We start from the raw sequence: 27,118 nt of genomic DNA on the forward strand, positions 1-27,118 counted from the left end.
AGTCTCATAAATTAAGTTTATAAATAATTTTAGTTTTTGTTAACAGACAAACATTTTTAAAGTTTTTATTCTAGTTCTAGTCTTTAGTAAAAATATAAGTATGTGCTTTGAAAAAAAAAAACACTTTTATAAATTTATAGTGTTAAATATAGTTTAATTAAAAATTTTTTTATAAAAATTCAATTTGAGTAATTTACTTCAGATGTTGGTGAATTTCCAAACTCTTCTGGTTTAAACAATAAATCATATTTTTTAACAGGGTCTCCACACACTCAGACTAGTTTTGAAAGCTCAAGATAGTTTTTATGACTTAAGATAAATTTATTATTATTTTGAAATTATACTTTTATTTTTAGGGATTTAAGCTGTATTTACAGTATTTTTTTCACTAATTGGATCATATATACCCATTTTTAATTAACTAATTCTAGTTTTTTGTAACTAAGGTTATCTTTTTTCAGGTTTGCCACTTAACCTGGAAACCTGGAAAAATCTTTAATTTTAAAAATTTTCACATGTTCACTAGTAAAATTTATAATTTACTCAAAAAATCTATTATATAAATAAATAAAAAATTGTCATCATCAATATTTTTTTTCATTGAAAAAAGTATTTAAAGTTGCTTTACAGTATCTTTCAATGTTTTTATGCTAATTAACACGATTTCTTACCTTAAACTTAAATTTAAGCTAAAAATAGACCCAAAAATGTGTACTTTTAAAAACCTGGAAAAAATTTAGAAAACCTAGAAAAAAGTTGCAAAAAACAAGTTGCAACTCTGTTATAAATATATTGTTATGTCCATTAATTATTTAATTTTTGCATATTTTAATCTTAGTTTTCTCTATTAAAAAATTTAAAATCTTTTACAGATTTGCTAAATGCCGCAAGGTAAACTAAAAACTAAAGTTAGTGTCCCAAAGTCAGCCAAAAAAAAGGGACAAAGACAAAGTAAAACAAAACAAGTTTTAAGAAAAGGAGGTAAATTGATTTTTTACACATTTTGTTAAGAAGCAACTATTAAAAGATAAAAGTTATTTTAAGGTCCAACTTTAACTATGCATATTTTAGAAAATTCGAATATGTAAGGGTTTGAATGATGTAAAACATAACTACTGAAATCCCTGCTTTATTTAAGATTATAAAATACATTATTTAAATAATATATGAGTTTAGTTTAACAGGGTTGCCACTTTACCTGGAAAACCCTGTAATTTGACAATTAAGGCAAAAAAAACTGGAAAAACTTGGAGTTTGAGAAATAAAAAAAAAAAACTGGTAAAGCCTGGAATTTTGAACGAAAATCACTTAAAAACTTAGAATTTTAAACAATTTTTACATATTATTAAGTAAAAAACTTTTGATTTGACACAAAAAATCTACCATAACGATTAAAAGAATTTGTCATCATCAAAATAATTTTTCTTATAAAACACATTTGAAGGAGCTTTACAGTATCTTTTCAATGTTTTTTATACTACTTATCAGTTTTTTCCTTGAACTAAAGTTTAAACTAAAAATAGACCCAAAAACAAGTACTTTAAAAAACCTGGAAGAAATTTTGAAAACCTGGATAAAACTTGCCAAAAGTCAGTGGCAACCCTGTTAGTTAATATTAAAAGGGTTGTCACACACTCAGGCTAAGTCAGACTAGATTAGATTTTTAGAAAAATCAATGCTAAGTCATGCCTACTCAGGCTTGTTTGAGTTACTTGATTTAAGTTACAAAACCCTAATTTGATTAATGCTTCTTTTTATTTTATAACCTAAGTTGTTAGTCTGAAGTATCTCAGGCTAGTTTTAGTCACTCAGGCTTGTGTTTTTGCTTAAAAGAATGGCAAACCTGTATTGAATTACGGTCATCTTCCTTAAGATTTCCTATACTAGTGGGATTTATTAAATATTTTTTTATATATTCAAATTTAACTAGAATACTAATAAATATTTCCTTATAATTTATTTCTAAGATAATTTGAAAGATGTTACTTTAGTTGTATAATAAACTATTGAATTATAGAGTTGAAAAGTTAAATTAAGGGTGTATGGGGGTCTAACATTTGTTTTACAAAAATTAAGTTTGGCTCATAAATTAAAGCTGCTTAAATATAAACTGTAGATATTAGTTTTTATAGAATATTGAAATTAAGTTAATCTTTGAGATATATTCTATTTTATTCAAAGTTTCTGATTTAAACTTATAGCTACAAATTTTTAATTGTCAATTTTATTAGAAGTTTAAAATAACTTCAAATTTATCTATTTTTCAACTTTTTTTAGCATAAAATTTTAAGTTTCTAGGAAGTGCTCCTTGCAGTATCTAGAAAAATCTGTCCAGAATTAGAAAATTAAAAACAAAAACTTTATTACCAATTAATCAAAAAAGTCCTTTTAAAAGACATTTTTAAGTTTTCTGAAGATTAATTTGAAAAAGTTTAAAAGAATTGTTTAAAAGATGTAAGAGGAGATAGCTCTTTAGGTGGAAAAGTTTTATCCACTTTTAAATTTTGTTTATGAAACTCTCAAACAGGGTTGCCACTAGGTCAGGAAAAACTAAAAAAAAGACAAATATCAGGAAAAAATGGGGGGTTTTTGAAAACAAAGTCAAGAAATTTGACAAAATTTGAAAAAACATTAGATTAAGTCAGTTTAAATTTCCAAAATTTCTTATTTTCCAGCCTTTAAATGGTAAAAAATTAGTTAAAAATCCTACTAAGTCAGACTAAAGTTGCAAGTTTTTCCTAGAAATTTACAAAATTATCTAATTTCCAATGCCTTCATCCGGTAAAAATTAATAAAATATATTTTATAAAACTGCAACATTTTTCTATCAAACAACATATTGAACAACTAGCCTTTCTTGAATAAGTTTTTGTAAGCTTTTTAGTATTGATAATCTGTGGCGAGGACACTTCCATGAGTTTTTGATTTGTAAAATACAAGTAATTTGCTTGTAGAGCTGTTTATTGCAAATACATCAATCATACACAGATGGTTCAAGTGATGTAATAGAAGTTAGATGATTGAGTTCAGCAAAAAAAATGTTGTTTTAACCTGTATAAAAATAAGATTGAAAGCTTAAATATATAAAATATAGTTTCAAGTGTTTGATTATGTATTTTAAAATAAGTTTAAATTACAGTTTGATTAAAAAATGTCAGGAAAATTTTAGTAAAAAGTCAGGAAAAGTCAGGAATTTTTTCTAAGCTTGATCTATGGAAACCTTTCTCAAACTTTCATTTTTATTTCAAAAACTTCTTAGAATTATTAAAAAACTATATAACTCAAGTAGTTGACTAAACATTTGTTTACTTCATACTATGCCCTAGAACTTAAAAAACATAAAATATTTTTTAACAATTAAGGTAGCAATATAATATGGTTGCAACACACTAGTATTTTTGAAAATTTTATTATTTTTGAATTTTATGATGACATAAGATAACTAAAACTTTAATTTTTTTTTTGAATTCTAGATAACTCAGGCCAGTTTGGTTTCTTAATATAGAACTCAGGATAGTTTTAAGTTTTTTTTTTAAATCTAAGTTCAGATTTTTGTATATCTTAAATGTGATTTAGTTGTTCCAGTTTCAATATTTTGATACTTTTAACCATTTTGTTCAAAAACTTAATTTTTATCGATTGTGAAAAGTGTATTTAATTTTTTGAAATTAAACTTTTTGCAAAAAAAATCCTTCAAGCATAAACTAGAAGTACTTTAACATGTAGCTTTATAAAGTATATAAAATGAAGCACAAAAAATATATTTCCAACACAAGTTTTTTTAAAATTAGATCAAAAAGATTAATCATATTTTTTTAAAACTTGATGTTTTGGTATTAAAAAAAAAATTGTATAAGATATTTTAAATACCAGTGCTATTTGTTTATAAGATATTGATGATAATGAATGTATACTAAGTAAAGTTAAAAAAAAAATACAAAGATGAATTAGTAATACTTAAAATTAATTTAAATTAATTAGAAATAACCAATAATGTCTATTCATTTTAGAACTTGAATTTTTTTTTTCAGGTCGTGTTATTGCACCAAAGAAACAAAAACTAGTTGAAGCAAACCAATTGAAAAAGGTAGGAAATTTTTATTTTTAGAGTTATAAAATCAATTTCAATTTTTGAATTAAATGAAGGAACTAGATAAGTTTTTAAAGTAATACTTTTTTGTTTACTCATACATCATTATTTAAAAAACTACTATCCATTACGAAATAATTATACTTGGTACTTGTTTATAAGTCTTCTTAAAATGTTTTATACACATAGTTATTAAGTTTTCAAAAAAGTTATAATTCTGTCTGTATTATTTAAGCAAAAATAAAATCTTTTAAAACTAACGCTGTTTAATATTTTATAGTATTTTAGAAGTTAACAAAATAAAATGATAAATTTATTGTTTACTTTTATTATGGTTCAGTGGTAAACTATCAAGTTATTGTTTCATATGCTTTTAGTTAATAGATACAAAAACTTAACTAGGTATTTGTAACTTTTATGAAATAAATACCCCTTTTCTTAAGTTATAATTTTGTTTTCAATCCTTGATAAGACATGGTTTTGTTAAAAGCAAAATATTTCATAAAGTTAAAATAACTTGCATACTCTATCATGCATTGTTGCATACTGAATTCGCATAAAAACTGTTTTATTTTTGTAGTAATTAAACAAGAGCAAAATAGAAAACTGTTATTTAAATTAAAATAAAGCTGTATTTGTTTTTGTAAAAATATGTTTAAGGTATTGAGATGTTGTGCTAAATATATATGTATAATTTAATTTTTTATTAAGGTTATTCAAAAAGCTGTCAATTCTGGCATTGAAAAGGAGTTGATTTTGACTGCTGGTAAAAACAATTGTAATTTAAAAGTTTACAAAACTGAAGAATCCAACCAACAAAAGCCTTCCACATCAACAAACAGTTTGTTTTTATTAATATCTTTCATTTAAAATTTAGTTTATACATTCTACAGGTATCTGCTTTATTATATGTAGTTATTGCTCTAAAAATTTTGAAAAGCTGTCTAATTGAAGAAATGGTCATGCACACTACATTATTTAGAATAGTTTTTTTCTTAAAAACCAGAACAAAAATACATTCATATTGTTTGATTGTTTTTAGTAGTGATACACAAACTAGGGAATGTTACCAATTAAAAGAGGGTCACTACCAGATGATTTTTTATATAGAATAAGTGTAAATAAGTTTTTGCGTACCTACCTCTACTTTAAGTAGTTAAAAAGTTTTAAACAATAAAAACTTAAATTTTTGGTTTTAAATATTTTTTTATGTACTCAGACATTTTGTAACTGTCGTTTAAAATTCTAAAACATTTTAAAATAAATATTAATTTAGGTAGTTGTGAGCAACTTTTTAAAATGTTTTAGTTGAGTGATCAAAATCAACTGGCTTTAATGTATATACAGACAAAAGTTAAGTCAGGGTGGCCACTAAACCTGGAATCCTGGAAAAAACTTAAATTTTTACAAGTTGATCTTTCTTATTGTATAGAGTTTTATATGAGCTATCAGACATTTTTAACTGCTTAAGAAAGTTCAAAGTAATTTTTGAGATATAAGCGATCAATTCAAAGTCGGTGACCTGATAGGTTCCTAATGGGATGCACAAGCCAAAAACGCAAAAAAAAAACTATTTCATTAAAAGTATATCTTCTCCTTCATTTTAACCAATCTTCTTCAAGATTTCACACAAAGTCTATTATTAAATTTTAAAAAGATTGAATGTTTGGAATTTTTAAATTTAGAAAAAAAAAATTAAAGCAACTTTTTTTTTTGTTTTTTTATTAAAAGTTTCTTTTTTTTTTAATATTTCTAAATCGCAACATTCAAAGTCTTTTAAACTATAAAAGGAATGTTTTCTAAAATTTTGAGGTCTGTAGCTCGAAAAGTGAAAGAGAAGATAAATTTTTAGTGGTATTTTAACTTCCTAGATAACTGACCCCAAAAATTTTCGGTCCATACATATGTTTCGGAAACTTTTTACAAAAAATAACAATATCTTAAAAGTTAAATAAGATTTTTAATTCTATAAAAACTAACTTGTAGTTTATACTTAAAACATTGAATAAGAGACAATGTTATTTTTAGTATAAAAAAGTTTCCGAATCCCCCTATGCCGTTAATAGTTTTTAAGGATTTTAGTTCCTAACATGTATTTAAGTTTCATTCAGAGTTGGTGTAAGTATTGTATTTTTTAAGAAGTAAATAAAATACGATGAATTTTTTTAAACCATGATTTTTATATACAAAATTTTAGTGAAGTTTTTACACTCTTACGTTTACTCTTCGTTTAAATCAAGCATTTCAATAAGTTTCTACTGCAGGATTTTCTTAAAAATCTGATTTAGTTAATATTTATGCTTCCTATCATAATATTTCGAAATATTTTTAGATTTTATATAGCATATATAAACAAAATGTTAAAAAATTTTAGATACCAGAAAGTAAGTATGAGTAAAAGACAAAAAGTAGAAGATTCAGTAAACTCATCTTCGGATGAAGAGATGGATCATGAAGATATTGATTGGAACTCACGTGTTGACCAAGAAATGGAATTTCAATTTCAGCGTTAGTTCATTAAGTTTAACTTTATTTTACCTTTATTCTTATTATTATTGTATTTATAATGTAGTAGTAGTATTTATAAAAACTATAAATAAAATCTAAATTGTCTCCTTAAAGCTACTCTTAAAGTTGAGATATTTTATTCTTCAGCTTAAGCTTAAAGCAATTTAATTCAAGCTGAACAATAAAAAATCTCAACTTATGTAGCTTTAAGGAGACAAATTAGATTTTATTTATTGTTTTTTATGCTTTTGTTATTATATTTTAAAAATTGAACAATAAAGTGTTCTAAAATTATGTATATATAAGGAAAGGAATTAAATTTTATTTTAGCAGATTATTCAAAATGTTACAATGTTTCACTCTTAATGTTGTCTATAAGAGCTCTTTAGTTTATGATTAAATCTGAAAAAAAGATATTAACAATTAAATGATAGATATTGTGAATCAAAACATAAGAACTAATAAAAGTAAATAAAAAATAAAAGGCTAGAAACTGTTAGCATTTTGGGTAAAAACATTTGAAAATTATCTTCATTTTAGATATTAGATACAAACTAACCAAAATCGTTTTTGATTTAGTTTTACTCACAAAACTAACAAATTCTAGTCTTTTGTTTTTAATTATGTTTTTTATTTGTTTTTATTAGTTCTTACTATTTTAATTTACAATGTCTTTCGTTTATTTGTTAATACACTTTATCAGATTAATCGACAACTGAAGCCTCTAATAGACCACTATAGGTGTGAAATATTGTTTTGTATAATTTGTTAAATAAAATCTTCTTTTATTATCATAGTTGAGGACTTAAAAAAAATATTTTATACATTTTACAGTTTTTAGAATGGTAGACAGTGACTTTCATTCAATTAAGATGTTACTCCAGCAAAACTTTACTCGGAATAGCCCAATCAGTTTATCAGATATAACCGACGCTATTATCAAACAAGACGAGCTTGGTGTTGTACTTAAACAGGTTATTTACAGTCAACTATCATTTAAAACAGCTTCAATGTTTTAAAATTAAATAACTGATGTCAAAAGACGTATGTTTTAGATATATCTAAAATTAGGTTTCAATGTTTTTATAAAAGTGTTGCCATACACTTAAACTAGTTAAAAAAAAACTGTTTTAATTTTATCACCTTATTAAAGAAACTAAAACTTGATTAAATGTTAGTTTTGATTATTTTTCGAATCTCAGGCTACTTTTTACAATTTAAAATAAACTTTTTTTCTTAAACTTTATATTTTAATTCACATGTTAAAAGCATTTCTATTATTGTAGTTTTTTTTAAGTATTTAAGCACCATTGACTAGTTTTTTGGCTTTTTATACTTTGTTTTTCAACATTCACATAATTTAAGGCTATTTATAGGTTATTTAGACTTGCTTTTTTTACCTCAAAGGGTGGCAACCCTGGGCTATAAAAATATTTGAATAGTAAAATTCAATTACATAGTTTTCATCTTTTATGGTATTCGTTGTTGTTTAAATATATTTATTTACTTTGTGTCATATTATGTTTAAAAAAAATGTTGATTTGTTTTTTAAATAGTACTTTGTTTTTTAAGTTATTTACAAAAAAAAAAGTTATTTGAATAAAATAGGTGTAAGTTTTAATTTATATACAAAAAATTAAGTGTTTCATTAAAAAACAATAATGATGAATATTTATAACTTGTCCAACCTTAATAATAATAAAAATTTTAGGATGACAACGATGGAAATGCTGATGAAACAGTTTATGCTTTGATGAGCTGCTACTCCCTTACCCGTGCCATGACATCTCCTTGTCTCACCGCAATTCGCAACTTTTTCATTAATACTGCAAACTCCTCAGCTTCTACTAGTAAGAAGGAAAAAGATGCTTTTATTGATGTCGGTTTATTTAAAATATATAGTTTCTTATACTTTTAAAGTTTGTTTCTCAGAAAAATTTGATTTTTTTGCTGAATTTTTATGCTTCAAATTACTATGCAAAAAATGTTAAATTAAAGAAAACAGTAGTAGTATAAATTAGAACTTTAAACAGTTCTAATATACAATATATGTTACATAGTTGTTTAAGTATAAAACAGATAATGAATATAAAACATATTCTGTTTTAGTTCCTAAGCAAGTTTTGAAAAATACATTGTGTAAATATTTAAAGATTAAATTGATATAACAATTTATATCTTAAACTTGAAGTGCATAGGGGAGTCACCTTATTGTTAAAAATTGATCTAATTTTGTCAAGTTTTACCCTTGCTATCATAAATTTTTGGTATTCAACAAAATTTTAACTTACTTATGAGATATAAGCGTTCAAAGTAGGCGAGTTCAGAAAGTTCCTTTAGAAAAGCGCGAACTAAAAAAGCAGAAAAATTCTACACCTTAACTTTTTAATCAATCTTCAAGTTTTTACAGTATATCCATTACCATTGTTAAAATCTTTAAAGTTTAAGATTTTTTTTTACTTCGAAGAAAAAAACAGCTTTTTCAAAATACACTTGTCTCGATACAGCTGTTTAGGGGGGGTAATAGGATTATTATAGTATATTAATACAACAATCAAAACAACACTTATATTTATTTACATAAACTAAACAACACAAAGATACAATTACATCACTCTATACGAGAACTAAAGTTAAACACACAAGAAAATATTAGTTCTTAAATCTAACGTGTTTAAAATGCATTTTAACTTAAAGCACACTTGCCGAAACTGCTACTGCACTGTAATTGCAAGTCAAATTCCGTTTTATAAGCACTAAAACAAATGTAACTCCTTTAAGTAAACAATATTGTTTATTGTTTTAGAAAATTGTTTTAAGAGTTATAAAAATTGTTTTGCAAAAGCTTGTTTTGAGAATAATGAAAATTGTTTTTATTATTACAAAAAATTCCATATTTATTCACGAGCTTTAAAATATTAAAATGAGATGCTAATATCATTACATTGTTTCTTTTTAAATTTTCAATTTTAACGTTTAAAGCCTGGTAAAATTAATTAATTAAAAAATAATTAAAATCCTTAAAATTCTACTTAACTTTAAACTTTTTAGACAGTATCAAAAGTCCGGTTTAAAAAAAGTAAGAAAAAGAAACTGTATTTCTTATTATCTCAAAAATTACATAATCTACAAAAACTTAGATAAAACACAACATAAAGACAAAGTAAGTAACAATGATAGTCATTTAGTTGTCCTCCAGCTTCTTATCCTTGGGGTTCTTGTCCTTGTGCCTGTTGTCCTCGGGCTCGTCGTCGGGCTGTTATCCTCAGGTTGTTAATAGAGGCTTATGAACCATCAATTGGATCATTGACAACGTCTTGTTTCTTTTAGGAAACATTTGACTTTCTGTCTTCTAGCTGGTTTCTGAATCAGAAAAACATCACATCGATTGGCTTCGGAAACAATGACAGCAGGAATTTTGATCGTGACGTCATAGAATAAACACAAAATCTTCATTCAATCTTTTTTTTATTGTCGTACTTATAAACAACAAAACTTTTAAAGTTTCATGCAGTAGCAAGGTGTCAGGTGTGCTTAAAACTGTGGTTATCAAACGACAATTTGCTTCAAACAACGTTAAAAAGATACAAACGCAACAATTTATTTAACAAGCGACGACTGCTAAATTCAAGGGGAGTTTATTTTTGATTTCTTTCAAAGGGAAAATTTTAACACAACTTTATACTTGAACTTGAAACGAGTAATAAAATGTGGCAAGAAACTTGCCATTTTACGACTAAGAAAGATGAAAACTCATTCAAACATATTTTTAAACTTCAGAAACATTCTAATTTAAAACAAATACAATCTATACTTTAATACAATCAATCAGCAGATCAAAACAATAAACTAGTAGTAGTAAACACATAGGAAAATTAGTTTTATCAGCTAAAACTCATACGTTATTAATAAGAACAATTCTGCTGTTGTAATTCTAAATTTTAATGCGGTTCTTACTTTACATTTCTATGCTTAGAAAAATATAATAACTGCGCTCTCTTGGCAACTTATAAAATGCAATTTTGCACTAAAATACTGCGTCCCCTGACGACTTATGCAAATTGCAACATCTTCAAAGAACATTGTGCACTAGAGTAAAAAGACTGTGCTTTTTATAATCGAAATACTGCGCCCCCATGCGACTTATGTTAGTTGCAACTTATATTGTGCCCTTAGTTAAAAAGATTAAGCTTTTTAGGATCGAAATACTGCGCCCCCATGCGACTTATGTTAGTTGCAACATATATTGTGCACTTAAAAGAAGAAATATTATGCTCATTAACAATAAAATAAGCACCTAAGCACTAAAAAAGCATATATAAAACTATACATAGAAATCACCGCAAAAATTATATAGTACTTCCAGCAAAAAATCCTTGACATCAAGCTTCACTTTTAACAAAACTAAATAAACCACTACCACACACTTGTATTATAATTGTAGACTTGCTGTTTCAAAGTAGAAAGTTATTCACACAATTTTTCTTACTATTATCATAGTGAAATGTCGCAAAGTGAAGTATTATCGCAAATTATACTGTCAAAATTTTAAACTCGTTAAAAAGTTGTTTAGTAATAAACTAAAGTTTTTTTTTCGCTGCGTTTTTTAATTGATAAGGCACCTAATTCCTAAATATCAGAAGATTCCTAAAATACAGGCCACACATGGTCACCAATGTCTCGATACAGCTGTTTAGGGGGGGTAATAGGATTATTATAGTATATTAATACAACAATCAAAACAACACTTATATTTATTTACATAAACTAAACAACACAAAGATACAATTACATCACTCTATACGAGAACTAAAGTTAAACACACAAGAAAATATTAGTTCTTAAATCTAACGTGTTTAAAATGCATTTTAACTTAAAGCACACTTGCCGAAACTGCTACTGCACTGTAATTGCAAGTCAAATTCCGTTTTATAAGCACTAAAACAAATGTAACTCCTTTAAGTAAACAATATTGTTTATTGTTTTAGAAAATTGTTTTAAGAGTTATAAAAATTGTTTTGCAAAAGCTTGTTTTGAGAATAATGAAAATTGTTTTTATTATTACAAAAAATTCCATATTTATTCACGAGCTTTAAAATATTAAAATGAGATGCTAATATCATTACACACTCTTTTTTTAATCTAAAATTTTAGTTTACTTATTCTTTCAAGACTTTGTTGTGCAATTTAAAATATAACTTGAAAGAATAAATATATTATTTCTCCTCTAGTAATTGAGTTCTCTTTATTTGTTTTATAAAAATCAAAACATATAATATTTTTAGTTTACAATACATTTAGTATCTTTAACACTTTAATTGCTCTAAAATATTTAATTAAAGATTCCTAAAATTTTATTGTGTTTAGCACAAGAAATAAAAAATGTAGATTGATTTTTATTAAATTTTTAAATTGAAAAAAAGGTAGATAATAAATAAGTTGCAATTCATGCAAACTTGTTACAGAAATCAATACTATATTTTAGAAAAAAATCAAGTTTAAGTATTCTTTAACACACTGCAAATTTTGCTTTTACTTATATAATCTTTAATCAATAACAGATTGTATCGTAATGTTTTTTAATTTTATTAATACTGAGTATACTGTTACGTTCATTAAAAAATACTAACTTAAACCAATTAAAACTTCTAGCAGGGTGCCCACTAAATCTGGGATCTTGAAAATACTGGAATTTGACAATTTAGGTTAAAACAACGTGGAAAAACATCGAATTTGATAAAATTTGAAAAAAATATTTTGAACAAAAATCTAAGGAAAATCTCAAATTTTAAACAATTACTTAATGTTAAGTACTAAAAGTTTGACTCGACACGAAAAATTTATCATATAGATTAAAAAATTATCATCATTTTTTTTTAAGAACAACATTTAAAGCTGCTTTAAAGTATCTTTTTAATGTTGTTATACTATTTAACAGAGTTTTTAACCCTAAACTTACTTTAAACTAAAAATAGATCAAAAAACGTGTACTTTTAAAAACCTAGAAGAAATTTCTCAAAAACTAGTGGCCACCCTGTTCTAGCTTTTGAGCACATTAAACGTTTTATATGAACAATTTTAATTGAAATAAATAAATAAACAATTTTACATACCTTGCGTTTATTCATGTTAACTTCTCGTACTTTAAAATCTTATTATCTTTATAAAAAATCAGCTATTGAAAAACTCAGCAAGTGTTAATGGTGATATTTCCAAATGTCAGTATCGTGTGGGTTACTTCATCAACGAAAAGTTTTTAAATATTCCATTTGATACTGTAAGTTTTTTTAACTGTTTTCAAATTAAAAATATAATTTTTACATCTATACTACAATTATAACGATACTTTTATTGTAGTTTAAATAGTTTGCAATTTCAAGGATTAAAAAACAGCAAGATAATTAAAAATTTCATCCGAAAAAACTGTAGTAATTTAAAGCGAATTATTTTTAGTTTTTCAAAAATGTTCTATAATTTTAGATAGTATTAGATGATGAATGCTTAAGATATGTTTAATTTAGTAGGTAATATATTAAATTAGTACTTCTTTAATAATGAATAAATATGGTAGACTTAACATATAAAAGCAAGCATTTATTTATCTTTAGTTTAATATTCAAAAAATTACTTGCTTAAAGTTTGTAAATGAAGATCCTAACAAAACAAGTTCATTAGAATATACAATGATAACAACAATTCGCACAATTTTTCCTTTATTTAACTGATGCTCGCTTCTCTGTGTTAAACAACTAACATAAAAAGATGTATGTCAGTTAAATACATAAAATAACTGTGCAAATTGTATTATTTTTATTAATTCTTTAAGAATATATTTTTACATAGTGTATCATATTTATTTAACTTGCTTTTAAAGAAATTTTAATTTAATAAGAAATATATTTTATAAATTATAAAACCTTTACAACGTTTTGATCAAATTAGAAATATTTGTAGAAAGAGTAACTGACTTTAAATAATTAGTTTAACTTCAGAATTATTTATAACCTTTTATTTTGTTGCTTGTACATTGATTTTAAACAGTAAGTTATGTAATTATTATTTTAAATCCTAAAACACATATTTCTGTTTCACACGTTGTTTAAAATTTTTTTTCTTCTTAATTAAATTTTAAAGAATGATAATAACTTCTTTAAACATTTATAAGGTTTTAGGTTTAAAAATTCAAAAATATATACCTAATTGAAATTTTATTCTTATTTTAAAAAATATGTTTGTTGTATTTAATAAATGTTTTGCGGACTTGATTTTCTAATTTAGTAAAATATCAAATCATCTATGTTAATAGGTAGGACCTCGGATGCTTGATTCTGTGATGAGTGATATCAATAAGATGAAAATGGCCCGCGTTCGTCACGATTTTACGCACTACGTTATGGTATGCCAAATAAACAAAGAAAAAGTTGGTTTTCCAGTTTAACAATGCCTTTTTAATCGCTATATTAGATTTTTTAATTGCCTAACTTTTATAGGTCCGCAAAATAATTATTTGTCTTTCATAAGATAAACAAGTACAAAATAATTTAATACCTTTCTAAAACTAAAAAAAAAAAAAAACTGATAAGGGATTTTCGCTGTAAGATGCCAACATAAAATCTTCCTTAGCTTATATACGATTATTGATTTAACTATAATTTTCATCATAAAACATTTTAAAGTTAACAACTAAAATCTACAATCAAAAATTATCAAATTAAAACTAAGTCTTGTAAAGATCCATGTCTCTTATTTTCTTGTTGTTCATTTTCAAATGTTGTATTTAAAGACACATAGAGAAAAATTTAACATTTTAGAACATGTACGGTTATTATAGTACATTTTAGTTTTTCTAAAATGTGAGCACTTTTTTTTCAAGTTAAAGTAAAAACTATGAAGTATGAAACAGTTATTCAGTTTTCAAAACTAGTTTAAAATTAAAAGATACAAATTTATTTAAAACACTTTTTTATACATACCTGTAGAAAAGATAGTATTAGTATAACTGTTATAAAAAGTTTTGAATTTTTTATTTAGTATAATAAAACATTAGTAGAATGTTTACTTTCCATAATGAAAACAAAGTTGATACTTTTTATTTTTCAGTTAAGATAAATTTTAGAAAAGCAAACTGTGTACTGCATTTTTAATCTCAATGAAATAAAAAGTAAACGGTGTAGTAAATATGAAAAAACTGGCCCTGGATAACAGGCAATCCTGGTTTCAATCAAGGTAGTTTTTTAGAAATTTGTTTGTAAAATTATTTAATAAAAAACTCTAGAACTTTTTTTTTATATCACCATATTTATAGTTTTTTATTAAATAATTTTACAAACAAATTTCTAAAAACTACCTTGATTGAAACCAGGATTGCCTATTATCCAGGGCCAGTTTTTTCATATTTACTACACCGTTTACTTTTTATTTCATTGAGATTAAAAATTCTTGAAGCACTACTTTTTTTAATCATCAAATTATGTTTAGTTTATAATATTAAAGCTCAAATGTCCACTGATTTGAGCTAAATTTTAAAATAGTAGAAAAGCTTTCATAACTCTTGGAAAAACAACTAGTTTTTGTTTTACTCTTACATAAATATTGTTCCTAACTTCGAAAAAAAGTATGTACTCTTTTATTATTAAAATTTAAAAATATCTTCCACACTTAATCTCGGTTGAAAAGATAGGCTTATTTATTAATCTTTTTATGTTTTACTTCGTGTAATTTTGCGTTTGTTTACTGCTCATGTGTTGTAACTCATTGCGAATTAATATTTAATTTACAAATCTTTTATTGTTTAAATAAAGTTTTTGAACACTTGTTTTATTTACAATCTTCTAATATTCAGTAACACTTGTAGCCCTATGATTGTAGTTTTAATAAGATTTTCTTTTTAAACCAGTCTTATAAAAGCTATCATATAAAATACTATTTTATGTTAAATTAAGCTTTATTTTATGTATCCTACAAACGGGGTAACATTATTTAAACTTGATAATTATAATTAAGGGTACAAAGACATCAAAATACTGATATCATCAGTTTAATAAGATAAATAAATTGCACGAAATGCACTTGAGTTTTTGGTTTGTGATCACAACTGCACAATTTAATTTAACAACACACGGCTAAATTATATCTTTTGCTCAATTCTTGTTTGATTTTTCGTTAGTTTAGGCTAGTTATAATTAAGTTAATGTTTTGAATAAAATAAATCAGTTGCACTGTTTATAGTTTAGGCAATTATATATAATATTGTATTTTGTTAAAACAAATAATGCTTGAGTAAGGAAGTTTACATACGACTAGAAATAAACAATAAAGGTATATGTGCTGCTTTATAATAAAATGTTATATACAATAAATCTTTTATGTAAGTTGTAAAACTTTGTCTGAACCTTTTTATGTTAACATGAAAACTTTTAACAGAATGGAGAAGTCATCTATAGTCATCCTGAAGAGTTTTACTTTGCTGCAAAAGCAACCCTGACATTTGATTTTCAATTTCAACAAGGCGAATCTGGCAACAAAAATAGAAAATTGATCGTTCTTGAAGCGAAACATTTTGATGATGTTGTTGCTGAACTCATGCAAAGCTGATTTTGATTTGATTTTCACAGTGTAAATTTTTATAGGTCAATTTTGTTAAAAAATAAAGTATTTACCAATTGTTGAACTGTTATAATTGTTTCGAAAGTTGTTGTACTCTAATACGCTTGAAGTAACAGAGCATATGTACTGTACCACAGTTATCTACCGGTTAAGCTTGCCCATTTAACCAAAAATTGTTCCTAAAATGTATTTTTTTGTTAATGTAAAATTGAAAACAACTTATACTTTATCTTAAGTGATAAAAATACCAACAAAATAGCAAATTAAATCATATTTAATTTTTGATAAACGAAAAATGTACTGAGTCAAAAAAAAAGAACAAAATAAATGTTATTTTAAATAAACTAAATACTCGAGTATATCCTCATTGAAAAACATATTTTTAAGTTGTATACTTCATTATTTAACCTAAATATTCAAAAGACATTAAATTCTTAAATAAAAATATTTTATGATTTGTTGGCTTTGTTAAATCTCGCATTCAGAAAGAATATAATATTTTTCGATTTTTATTAATTATAGCGTAATTCAACTTTTTATTAAAGGTTAATAGAAATTGCTATAAAAGTCATTTCAATTAATGTAAATCACTTATTTCTTGTTTGAAATATATTCAAATTATGTTACTGAAGAATAACTCAATATACTTGTTTAATTTTGAGTAATGAACAATCTGTAAAGATAATAAAATGAAGTGCAATAAGCTATATCCTAGCTCAGGGGTCGGCAGCCCTGATTCTAGAAAAAGTTGCTCGCTTGCCACATTGTTTTAAAACAATCTTCCGCGAACCGCATTTGTTTCAAAACATTAATAGTAATCATGATGATAATACTATTTCAAACCAATAACACTAGTTACAAGTAGTTAATAAACGAAAGGCCTTATTGCAAGCTTTACCAGAAAAGCTTGTCTAATTACTGTTTTTAAAATATATGTTTTGAGCTAAGAAGTACCTCACGGGCCGCAGTTTGCCGACATCTGCCCTCACTCATCTAAAGCACAGAATATATCTTTAATTTAAGATAACCGACAAAGTATCAAACTTAATAGCACATATTAGACTCTAGAATAATAAAATATACTTTATTGTTGCTGTATTTAAAATTGTTTAAGCAAGAATGTCTATTCAAAAGCCATGAAAATCAACACATATAAGAATTAACTTATCTAGAAGTCCATCCTAGTTAATCTGTAATGCTCGTCATTTGTTTCTCTTACATATACTTCACGTTCAAGCCTTTTGTTTGGTCCTAAAGTAAGTGGTATATTATTTTTTCTAAGAAACACCGAAACTGTAGTGAACTCTTTTTTTTACTTACATTGTAATCGATTGACCGGTATTGGTGCCAACATCATTCGGAGAATCATAAAATTTATGACTTGATAGATTTCTACAGCTATAATTGAACGCCTATGAATCATTTTACCGGCTTCTACTCTATTTAATGAAACTTTGGATTTAGCTGTTAAAGATTTTTGATATTTGCAAAATTGTACATAAGTTTGCTGCTCCTGCTTTAATGTCTAGGGGTTCGGGTTATTTCCCTAGATGAAGACGAGTAGTGACTTTAGCAAATAGGTTTTGAATTTTTGTACTATGGATAAAGCAATCTTCTATAGCTTCGGCGGCTGGGTGACTCATATCTTTCATCTATTTTCATTTTATGAGGAATTTTAATGCTACCAGCAGCAAAATCACCTGGAACTTCAAGCCATGAGTTATTATCAGATCTATTCAGTTCATGGAATTTTTGGTAAATTTCAAATCGGATTCAATTTTTGGTTCGTTTGCCTGTTAAAACGCTACAACACCTTAAGTTTTTTTAATACTTTTTCTTGTGGTCTTTAATCGACTTTTTCTCTCCAAACGACATGCTGAAAATTTCGTACTTAAAAGGTTGCTCTTTGGTTTACCTAAGTATGTACGACAGAAATAATATATTTTCTTTGAAACATACTATTTTTCCATGTTGCTCCTTTAAGTGCTTCACATGATCGGGCTTTTTCTAGAATGTCAGATTATAATACAGAGAACAAGTCCAATACTGCCTTCCCACCTGATCCAATCTCTAAAAGTAGGAGATGATCTATTTGTACTCCTTTAGATCCAAAAGGTACTTTCCGTTCATGTTGTTGCTGACAAGTTCTTTTCTTATACCAACACAATTTTTCCTGAAGCTCATTTTGATGTGAGTTTAACAGTTTACGATATATGTATTATGTATGTATTTATCGTTAAGCAAGCTAGAAAACACAGTTGCTTTTTACTTTGTTCAGGACAATTGTCTTCCTCTAACAACCTACCGTAATCCTTGTCCTGGACATGACTTTAAACTGTATTCTAGTGTATGACTCGATAACCGAAAGTTTTACGTACACCAGGTCCTTGGACCAAATATTTGAGCGCTTTTTTCTTCGTTCAATAAACATAATCAGTTATTTCAACGTTTAAAAGGTACTTTTCAGCAAATTTGACTTCTGAATTACCTTGACCATCATCAGATTATCCCTGAAAACCATCATATTTTTCACAATGTTAAGTGAATAATTATTATTCGGACTCGGATTCGGCCGAACCCTAATTTCAAATCCAGCCAAGTCCTAAATTTCAAAATAAGACTCTGACTCGGATCCGGACGAAACCTAATTTCAAAATAAGATTTTGATCCGGTAGACCACTTTTAAACTTTTTGAATTTTACTCAGTTGTTTGTCAAAAGTTGAACGAAATGTAAAACAAATTAATGATTTTAAGCTGGAGTTGATAAAACAGTGCTTTTTCACAGTTATAAAAGCCTTATCAACTCTGACTTAGAGTTTTGCAAACAGTTTAAAAACTATGATAAATTATTTTTGTTAGACTCTCAAATAAAAATAAGTACATAGTTAAGGAGATTAATCTCAGCTTTTTAGATAACCGCTCTTAATTATTCACCATATTTTTAGTTTTTATATTTACTCGTGAGCCTATTTCGGTTCAAATAAAATAATGGCTTTTCTCTTACGAGAATATAAAAAATAAATATACTTGTAAGTAATTTAATTTAAACTATTCGATGGATTGCTTGGTTATATACACGCGGGCCTGGTGGTTACTGACTATAACGCGTTATAATAATGATATCCTTATATAGTTCTACGCTACTTTTTAGTCTAATCTCGTTAATGAATAAAGTAGCTTTAAATAAAGTAAATTAAACTTATACTATTATTCTAATAGGTTATAAGTGTTGACTGATCCTAAACTGCTGTTTATTGAAATAGGTTTGCAAAGCAGTTAGATTACTTAAACTGTTATTAATTTAAGTAGGTTTATAAAATTATTAGAAAGCTTAAAATACTTGTGTAATGAAATCGAATCAATAAGTTTAGACTTTATTTACAATGAATAAACTATAAAAACTCTAAGATTCGATTATTACAGCTAAAGAATGGCAACTGGTTAATCACATTATTCTACTGTTCGAACCTTTTTTTTGTAACAAAGGAGTGTAGTATAAACAATGCATTGTTCTCAAGCGTGATCCCGCATGCAAGATCACTAACAAGTTTTTTAACACTAATAAAAATTCAGATGAGTTATTAAATGTTTGTAAAACTTTAGCCAAAAATGCAGGAGAGGCTTGCGAAAGAAGGTTCTATACTACGGTGGGCAACGTTTTTAATCGAGCCAGATCCGGAAAATTTTTGTCTTTGGCAGGCCAGAGCATTTCGAATTAGTGATTTACCAGATCCAGTATCCGGATAATGCTTTTTAAATCTAGATCCATTGTAATTCATCTGCGGACCGGTCATTTTAATTTCGCGGGCCGTACATTGCCCACCCCTGTTCTATACCAATAACAACAATTTAATCTTGAATGACAACAAATTACTACTAGTCACAACAGCTGTTGATCCACGATATCGCCTCTCCGCTTTCCCTTCTTATCTCAAAAATATTGTTAAAGAGCAGCTAAAATTTTATGTTAAAAAGCATATTTCTTTCGAGGCTGATAAAAAAGGTGATTCTCCTATACTGCCACCAGCAAAACCAAAACCACAGCCCTCTGTAAATTTTGACCCGAATAAGTTTTCAACTTACTATCCTTTGTTTAAAATAGAATCAAACACAGCTACATAGGATGCAGAAACTGAAGAGGATAAAGTCTTAAACTGGTGGAACTTGAACAACACAAAATACCAACATCTTGCCAGCTTTGCAAGGAAATATCTTGCAACACTATCATCTTCTGTGTATTCTGAAAGGTTATTTTCTGAAGACAGTAGTTTGTACGAGGAAATCGTACTTGATTGCTTCCAATGATTGGCGAAAAACTTTTTTTCTCCACCACATCTTGAAAAAACAAGAAACATCTTTTTCAATTGTAGTTTGTTTTATATTTTCAAACAATTATTGAGGTTAATTTATATTTCTTTTTTTAATGGTAAAAGTTTAATCCTAAATGGAATTTAAAAACTTTTGATTACAACTGTAATTCCTATTCTTTTTTAGGCCTTTACTATAGTTGGTATTACATTTTAATTTATTACGGCTCCATGTTATTTTCAATTGCATTTTGTTTTATAAATATGAACATTTATGTTCTAATTCGTTTATGGTCACAATAAAAACTAACTTTTAAGTTTAACGTAAAATGTTTTAACTTTGTTTGTGATCTTCTGCTTTAGGCATTTGATAAAGTGGATTATTTATTTATTTTGCAAAACAAAAATACAAGTTAATTATTAGTGTTGCTTGCATGGATGTCAAAATATTAAAACTTAGTTCTTGTGTATGTAGCTTGATTTTTAATTTCAGCAAGACATTTGTTTTTTTGTTCGCTTTTAAAATAAAATACTCTTTTTTAAAAATTTATTTACTTATTAACACGTTAAAATATTGTTCAAACTTAATTTAATAAATAAGTAATAGTATAACAAGTATTTATTTTTTATAAACTTCTATTGTATTTACATTACATGCAGCTTAAATCCTTAGGATTCAAATTATTGTAATATTCGAATTCGGCCGAATCCAAATTTCAAAATTGAGATTTGGATCCGGATTTGACCTAATCCTAATTTGAAAATAAGACTCGGATTCGGATCCGGCCGAATCCAAATTTGTTGGATTCGGTAGATCACTAATTATTATCGACCATAGGATCTCTAAAATTAAAAATAGGGTCAACAAAAACATTTGCGATAGTCTACAGAGCCTAAGACTGGACATTCGTATGCCGTGATACAAACTTAAGTTAACAAGATGTTCGATCATACTAATTCGATTGTCAGACTATAAGCCTTCGGTAGACCGAGAAGAAAGTAGGATATTCAATATCGACCATTGAAACTTTTACAATAGTGTAGAATAGTTTATTGAACAATAATAAAATGCTCAAAATACTTGGTCCTTGGACCTGGTGCACGAAGAACCTTTTGATTATCAAGTCGCACACAACGGATACCTTTTAATGTTTTGTCCAGGACAATAAGTATTTAATATTTCTTATAAACCGTAGAATATTACACAATGACCATCGGATCTTCCACATTGATCATTAAATTCCCTTTATCGACCGTTTGATCTTTTATGTTGACCATCGGATTTTCTTGTTTATCACTGGATATTCCACGTTAACCACTGAATCTTCGTTGACAACCATTGGATGTTCCTCATCGACTGCTTGATGCGCCACATTGACTATTGAATTATTGATTACAACCACCGATTTTATCAATTCGCTTACACAGTTTTCAGATTTTGTTAAAAACCGACTATTAACTGGAAGCATAAGATACCTAGCTTGTCTTAAACACATTTTAATAGCTAAATTCCTGCAAGTTTAGAGCTTTTATTTGATCCTAACTTAAACGCCTCCTAATCTATAATAAACGCTAGCCATGTCTTGACTTTACCTGGTCAGCTCATGCGAATAGGCAAATTAGCGGTTTTGTGATTTTACTACCTGGATAAACGTATGGAGTGGATGAGTAGTTGTTAGTTTACCTGTTATCTTAAAAAACACTTAGTTTTTCCGTTATCAGTTTTATTCAACATGTGTATAACGTCATCTGTCAGCTTCAAAGCTCTCAGTGCATTGTTACTAGGTATTTCTCCTCGAGACCACAAGTTTAATAAAAATACTTATGTTGAATTTATTTTACTGCTCAATAGACAATTTAACAACCTTTTCAACCCATCGTATGTTCAACTTACTTTAATTTAGCTTTATTTTTCCATTTTAAAACGATAAAAATCGTTCATAGAGATTGACTCCTTGTTTGATATGTTAAGTTCGTTTTCCAAAATAATTAACGATCCGTAAAGACAATAATGAGATATAATGAGCTACACAACTTTGCCTTATCTTCTTAGTTCCCACCTTTTTTTTTTCATCTAATTGTATATTATTATAGTTTATTGAACGACAAAAAAAAACGCTCAAAAAATTTGATCCTGGGACCTAGTGCACGAAGAACCTTTCGTCGCTTACCAAGTCGCGCACCACGATTACATTTTAACGTCTTGTCTAGGAAAGACAATATAAGCTTATAAACACTATTAAAGCTCCTAAAAAATGAAACAACATTAATTATATTAAAACATAAACTTTAAAATGGTCCGCATAATTAACTCTTAATACTATTCCAGAAAAATAAATTTGTCTTAAAAAAATAATGATTAACAATCAAAACTTACTCAGCAAAGCTTATCTTAACGCTTAATTTGAAAAAAAACTGTAGTGATGTACCGGACCCGGATCCGGACTTTTTATTCAAATTAGAATCCGGCCGGAACCTGATCCAATTTTTTTTTTCAAATTAAGATCCGGCCGGAACCGGACCCGGATATTTTTTTCAAATTAAAATACGGCCGAATCCGGAACCGGATTCTTAATACTCTAAGTTATTTGTAATGTAAGTAGTATAAAAACTACTACGTAGGATAATGTAACTTTATATAACTAATTACTAACTAAGGATAATTGTGTGAAGTTTATCTTTTACGTGTTATACCTAACTATATACTTTTAAATTTTGAAAAATTATAGTTTAAAAAAAATTAGGCTAAAAAATATTAGTGTACTGCTAAAATAATTAAATAATAAGAAAGTTTATGATATGTTATTAAGGTCTTGTTAAGATTATCAGTTAGAAATAGTAGCTGGTATATTTGCTAACTTTCTGAACAATATTTACATCTAAATTTTATTAAAATTGAAAGAACAAAAGAAAAACTTGAAATTGAAAAAACAGTAAAAAAAACTTCAAATTGAAAGAACAGTAAAAAACACTAAAATATCTTTTTTGCTAAACATATAAACTTTCCATGATTTTTGACAACCAGAATATCACCTAATTTTAGGTAATATCAGGGTTGCCACTTTTTGATTCAAAAAAACTAACCTGAGTGATTATAAACTTTTTTGAGTCAGAATGAGGTTTTGAAAAACCAAAAAATAATTACTTTAAGCTAATTATCAGTAGAACAGCTAGTCACAAGGTTGAACATTTTAAATAATGTTTAAAATTAAGGCTATAGGGGAGTTAAAAACTTTTTTTTACAAGTTGATCATATTTAATAGAATACTATCTTAGCTACCAGATGCTTTTCATAGCTTTACAAAATTCAAAGTAGTTTTTGAGATATAAATGGTCAAAGCCGAAAAGACCTACTGGAAGGCGCAAGCTAAAAACGCGGAAATATCCATTTAACTAAAAATATTTTTCCTCCTAGGTTTTTTAAGCTAGGTACCTTCCTTACATAGTTTAAAAGTTTTTGAATGTTGGAATTTCAAATAATTGAAATTTACAAATTTAAGATCTAAAATTCAAAAAAACACCTTCTTTTGAAAAAAGGGGACTTTTTCTCAACATAAAAAAACTTCCTACACTCAAAGAATTTAAAGTTTAGTAAAGAGTAAACTGTGAAAATTTGAATAAGATTGCTTGAAAACTGTGGAGGAGATAGATTTTTAATAAAATAGTTTTTTTTTTCGCCTTTTTAATTTGCTCCTTCTATAAGGAAGCTATTGAGCTGGCCGGCTTTGACCCCTTGTATCTCGAAAACTACTTTGAATTTTGTTAAGCTGTAAAAAGTATCTGGTAGCTAAAATTAAAATCTATCAAATAAGATCAATTTGTTAAAATCAAGGTGGACCCCCCTATAGCCTTACCAAAGTAAAATCTACTAAAATCAAGTTCTTGAACAAAATTAACTAGAAAATCACAAAATATTGAAAACTGGATCATCTCAAGCTCATTCAAAATCTAAAAGAAAACTAGCCTGAGTTTTTCAAAAAATCTTAAATCTAGCCGGAGTTTTTATAAAAAACTAAACTAGAATGAGGCAGTCTTAGATTTTCAAAAGTTCCCAAAAATTTTCAAACTAGCAGGGCTGCCACTGTTTAAGTCAAAAAAAAAAACTAGCTAGAGTGAGTATAAAATAGCCTAAATCTAAAATTACTTTAATCTAATAATCAGTAGAACAGCTAGCCATAAGGTTGACAATTTGGTAGTAGAGTTTTTAATTTTACAACATAGGTAAAGAGTTTCATTTCTGAAATGTTTGTTTCATTGTTAATGTAAACAAATGTAAACTAGTCACGTGTACAAAATGAGCCAATCACGGTAGGTGTTTAATTTTCGAACGTATTTTCTGACGAAAATGACTCTTTTTAATTTACACAGGGTTTGTTTTTGAAAAAAGACTTTTCTGTATGCTCTTTTTTACTAACTAGATTTGAATCGGCCGGATATCTGTTAAGATCCGGCCGGACCCGGATCCGGAATTTTTTTCAAATTAGCATCCGGCCGGAACCGGAACCGGATCAGGACTTTTTTTTCAAATTAGAATCCGGCCGGAACCGGATCCAGATTTTTTTTTCATATCAAGATCCGGCCGGATACGGATATCAGACAAAAATGGTAATATCCAGCCGGATCCGGACCCGGACAGTGAGTCCGGTACATCACTAAAAAAAAGTTACTTTAAGACCTTCTCAACTTCAAAACTTCGACTAAAAAATTTTCATGTAGAATGTACATAACATTTAATTTAAATAAAGGTAAAGACAAATTTAAGAAAACGATGCATTAGAAAATGCCATAAGATGTAAGCAGATTATTACTTCGATTTATTGAAAAAATATTCAACTCTAATCAGAGTTTTTTGAAATAATAGTATGACTATAGCACAATTAATGAAAAATAAACAAATAAATTTTTAAAGAAAATGTAAACCATGTCAAATACGCTAATTACAATCTACTGACATAAAGAAAGTTTTGAGTTTTCTCCGACTTAAAAAATTCAAAACATAATTGTTTCTTTAGTTGTCAATAATATTTTATTGGAATTTTACACTTATTACTGATTATCAAGCCTAAATCATTAAGTTTTTTCAACTAGGGTTCATTAAGTTGGAGCACATAGTATGTAAAATTTAAAACTATATATTTTGAAATAATTTACAGATAACATTGTTTTTGTAACTTTTATTTTCTTGATAAACTTAATCGTTTAGTTGAATACTTTTTTCAAAATTATAATATTACACAAATTCTTGAAATTAAGTTTTGACCTTTATTAAATTCTTTTTGCTTAATTTATAGAGTTAGATTTGTATAATATACTACAGCTTAGTTAGTAATTTTAGTGTACTTACATCAACAGCGACAATTTTAATGCTTTTTATAGTTTATTTATAAGAAGTTTTGACATACATAAAATTTACCGTAATAGGTTGTAATTAAATGATAAAATTTCCACACACATAAACAGCAGTTACGAAGATTTGATAGAACAATTTTGATTCAGTGACATTGTTACATAGATGAGTTAATTCTTTATCTAAACCACTTATAACACAAAACATTGGAATAAAAACTTTATAAACAACTAGTACACACTTAAAACAAATCACACACTCTTACATCAGCACGCAACTCTTGCAACCTGCCGGTGCTCGTCTCAACTCGTCAATCGTCCCGATTAGTTCCTCCAAGCAGCTCCAAGAAAACCGGTCCAACTGAACCTTGCCGTCCAGCAGCAAACTTCCCGATATGACCGGCGAGATAAATTTTCCGCTTGATAGCTTGATGTAAACAAACAGCTCGTTGTACTTCACTCCTCCATACTTCTTCGTGGTTCCGAAACAGACCTCGGCGAAGTGGCATCCGGGAGTGTAGGCGATGTCGAGGCGGGGAAGCTCGGTACAGAGGCGCGGGAACACTTGTCTTTCAAAGTACTGCGAACAGGCGTCCATGTTGTTCAGGAAGTTCATTTGTATCGGATGTGTAATGCAAGCTGCAAAGTGATAATAAATGTTAATTTCTAACTAGATTATGTTATATATTAAGTTGAAATACAACACTCCCAGTGTTCAATTAAGTCTATTAGTTTTTCAATTTTGTAATGAAGTTTATTAAATTTACTCAAGAACAAAAGAATTAAACTTGTGATTTGTATTAATACTATATAAACCATTTTGTTATTTTACTTTACTAATAATAAACAACTTTATTTTTACTAACTATTTTCAAAAAACTTTTGAAACAGCTTTTAAATGTTAAAGCAAACTAAGAATTTACAATCTAAATTTTACTTACACTTACTATTGCTATCAAGTTCTTAATTTGTCTTAAAATTGTGACCAATCAAATTAGGTAATGAAAACATAAAACTTAACTAAACTAGCCTTTAAAGTTTAAAGATTTAAAACTTAAAGTAATTTTTGAAGTAAATCAGAAGATTATAAATTTTTTCATCAAATTTTTCTTAATATATATTTTTTTTAATTCAAAATTAAATATTTTCATACAAAATTTGAATTTTAGCAGAGGCGTTTTTAGACTGTTTTTGATGTGGTTGCACACTTTTTTGTTGAATAATACAGCATTTCCTGTAGTAGCTTTTAATGGTCAAAAA

General features: G+C 26.9%; 1 protein-coding gene across 1 annotated transcript; it reads left to right on the forward strand.

The window, feature by feature from the left end:
* The first annotated feature begins 870 nt into the window (after window positions 1-870).
* On the forward strand, window positions 871-16,264 carry LOC145834554 (protein BCCIP homolog). Its single transcript, XM_082942006.1, has 9 exons — window positions 871-981; window positions 4,032-4,087; window positions 4,802-4,931; window positions 6,465-6,598; window positions 7,433-7,572; window positions 8,310-8,477; window positions 12,774-12,875; window positions 13,905-14,018; window positions 16,022-16,264. The coding sequence occupies exons 4-9, from the start codon at window positions 6,481-6,483 to the stop codon at window positions 16,190-16,192; spliced, it is 813 nt and encodes a 270-aa protein (XP_082798132.1). The 5' UTR covers window positions 871-981; window positions 4,032-4,087; window positions 4,802-4,931; window positions 6,465-6,480; the 3' UTR covers window positions 16,193-16,264.
* The last annotated feature ends 10,854 nt before the right edge of the window (window positions 16,265-27,118 follow it).

Source organism: Thalia democratica, chromosome 4 (assembly GCF_965202585.1).
Source record: "Thalia democratica chromosome 4, ktThaDemo2.hap1.1, whole genome shotgun sequence".
NCBI lineage: Eukaryota > Metazoa > Chordata > Thaliacea > Salpida > Salpidae > Thalia > Thalia democratica.

Coding starts and splice junctions, on each gene's coding strand:
- LOC145834554 (XM_082942006.1), top strand. CDS start 6,481: ATGAGTAAAAGACAAAAAGTAGAAGATTCAGTAAACTCATCTTCGGAT. Junction 6,599..7,432: donor AATGGAATTTCAATTTCAGC/GTTAGTTCATTA, acceptor TACATTTTACAG/TTTTTAGAATGGTAGACAGT. Junction 12,876..13,904: donor TAAATATTCCATTTGATACT/GTAAGTTTTTTT, acceptor CTATGTTAATAG/GTAGGACCTCGGATGCTTGA.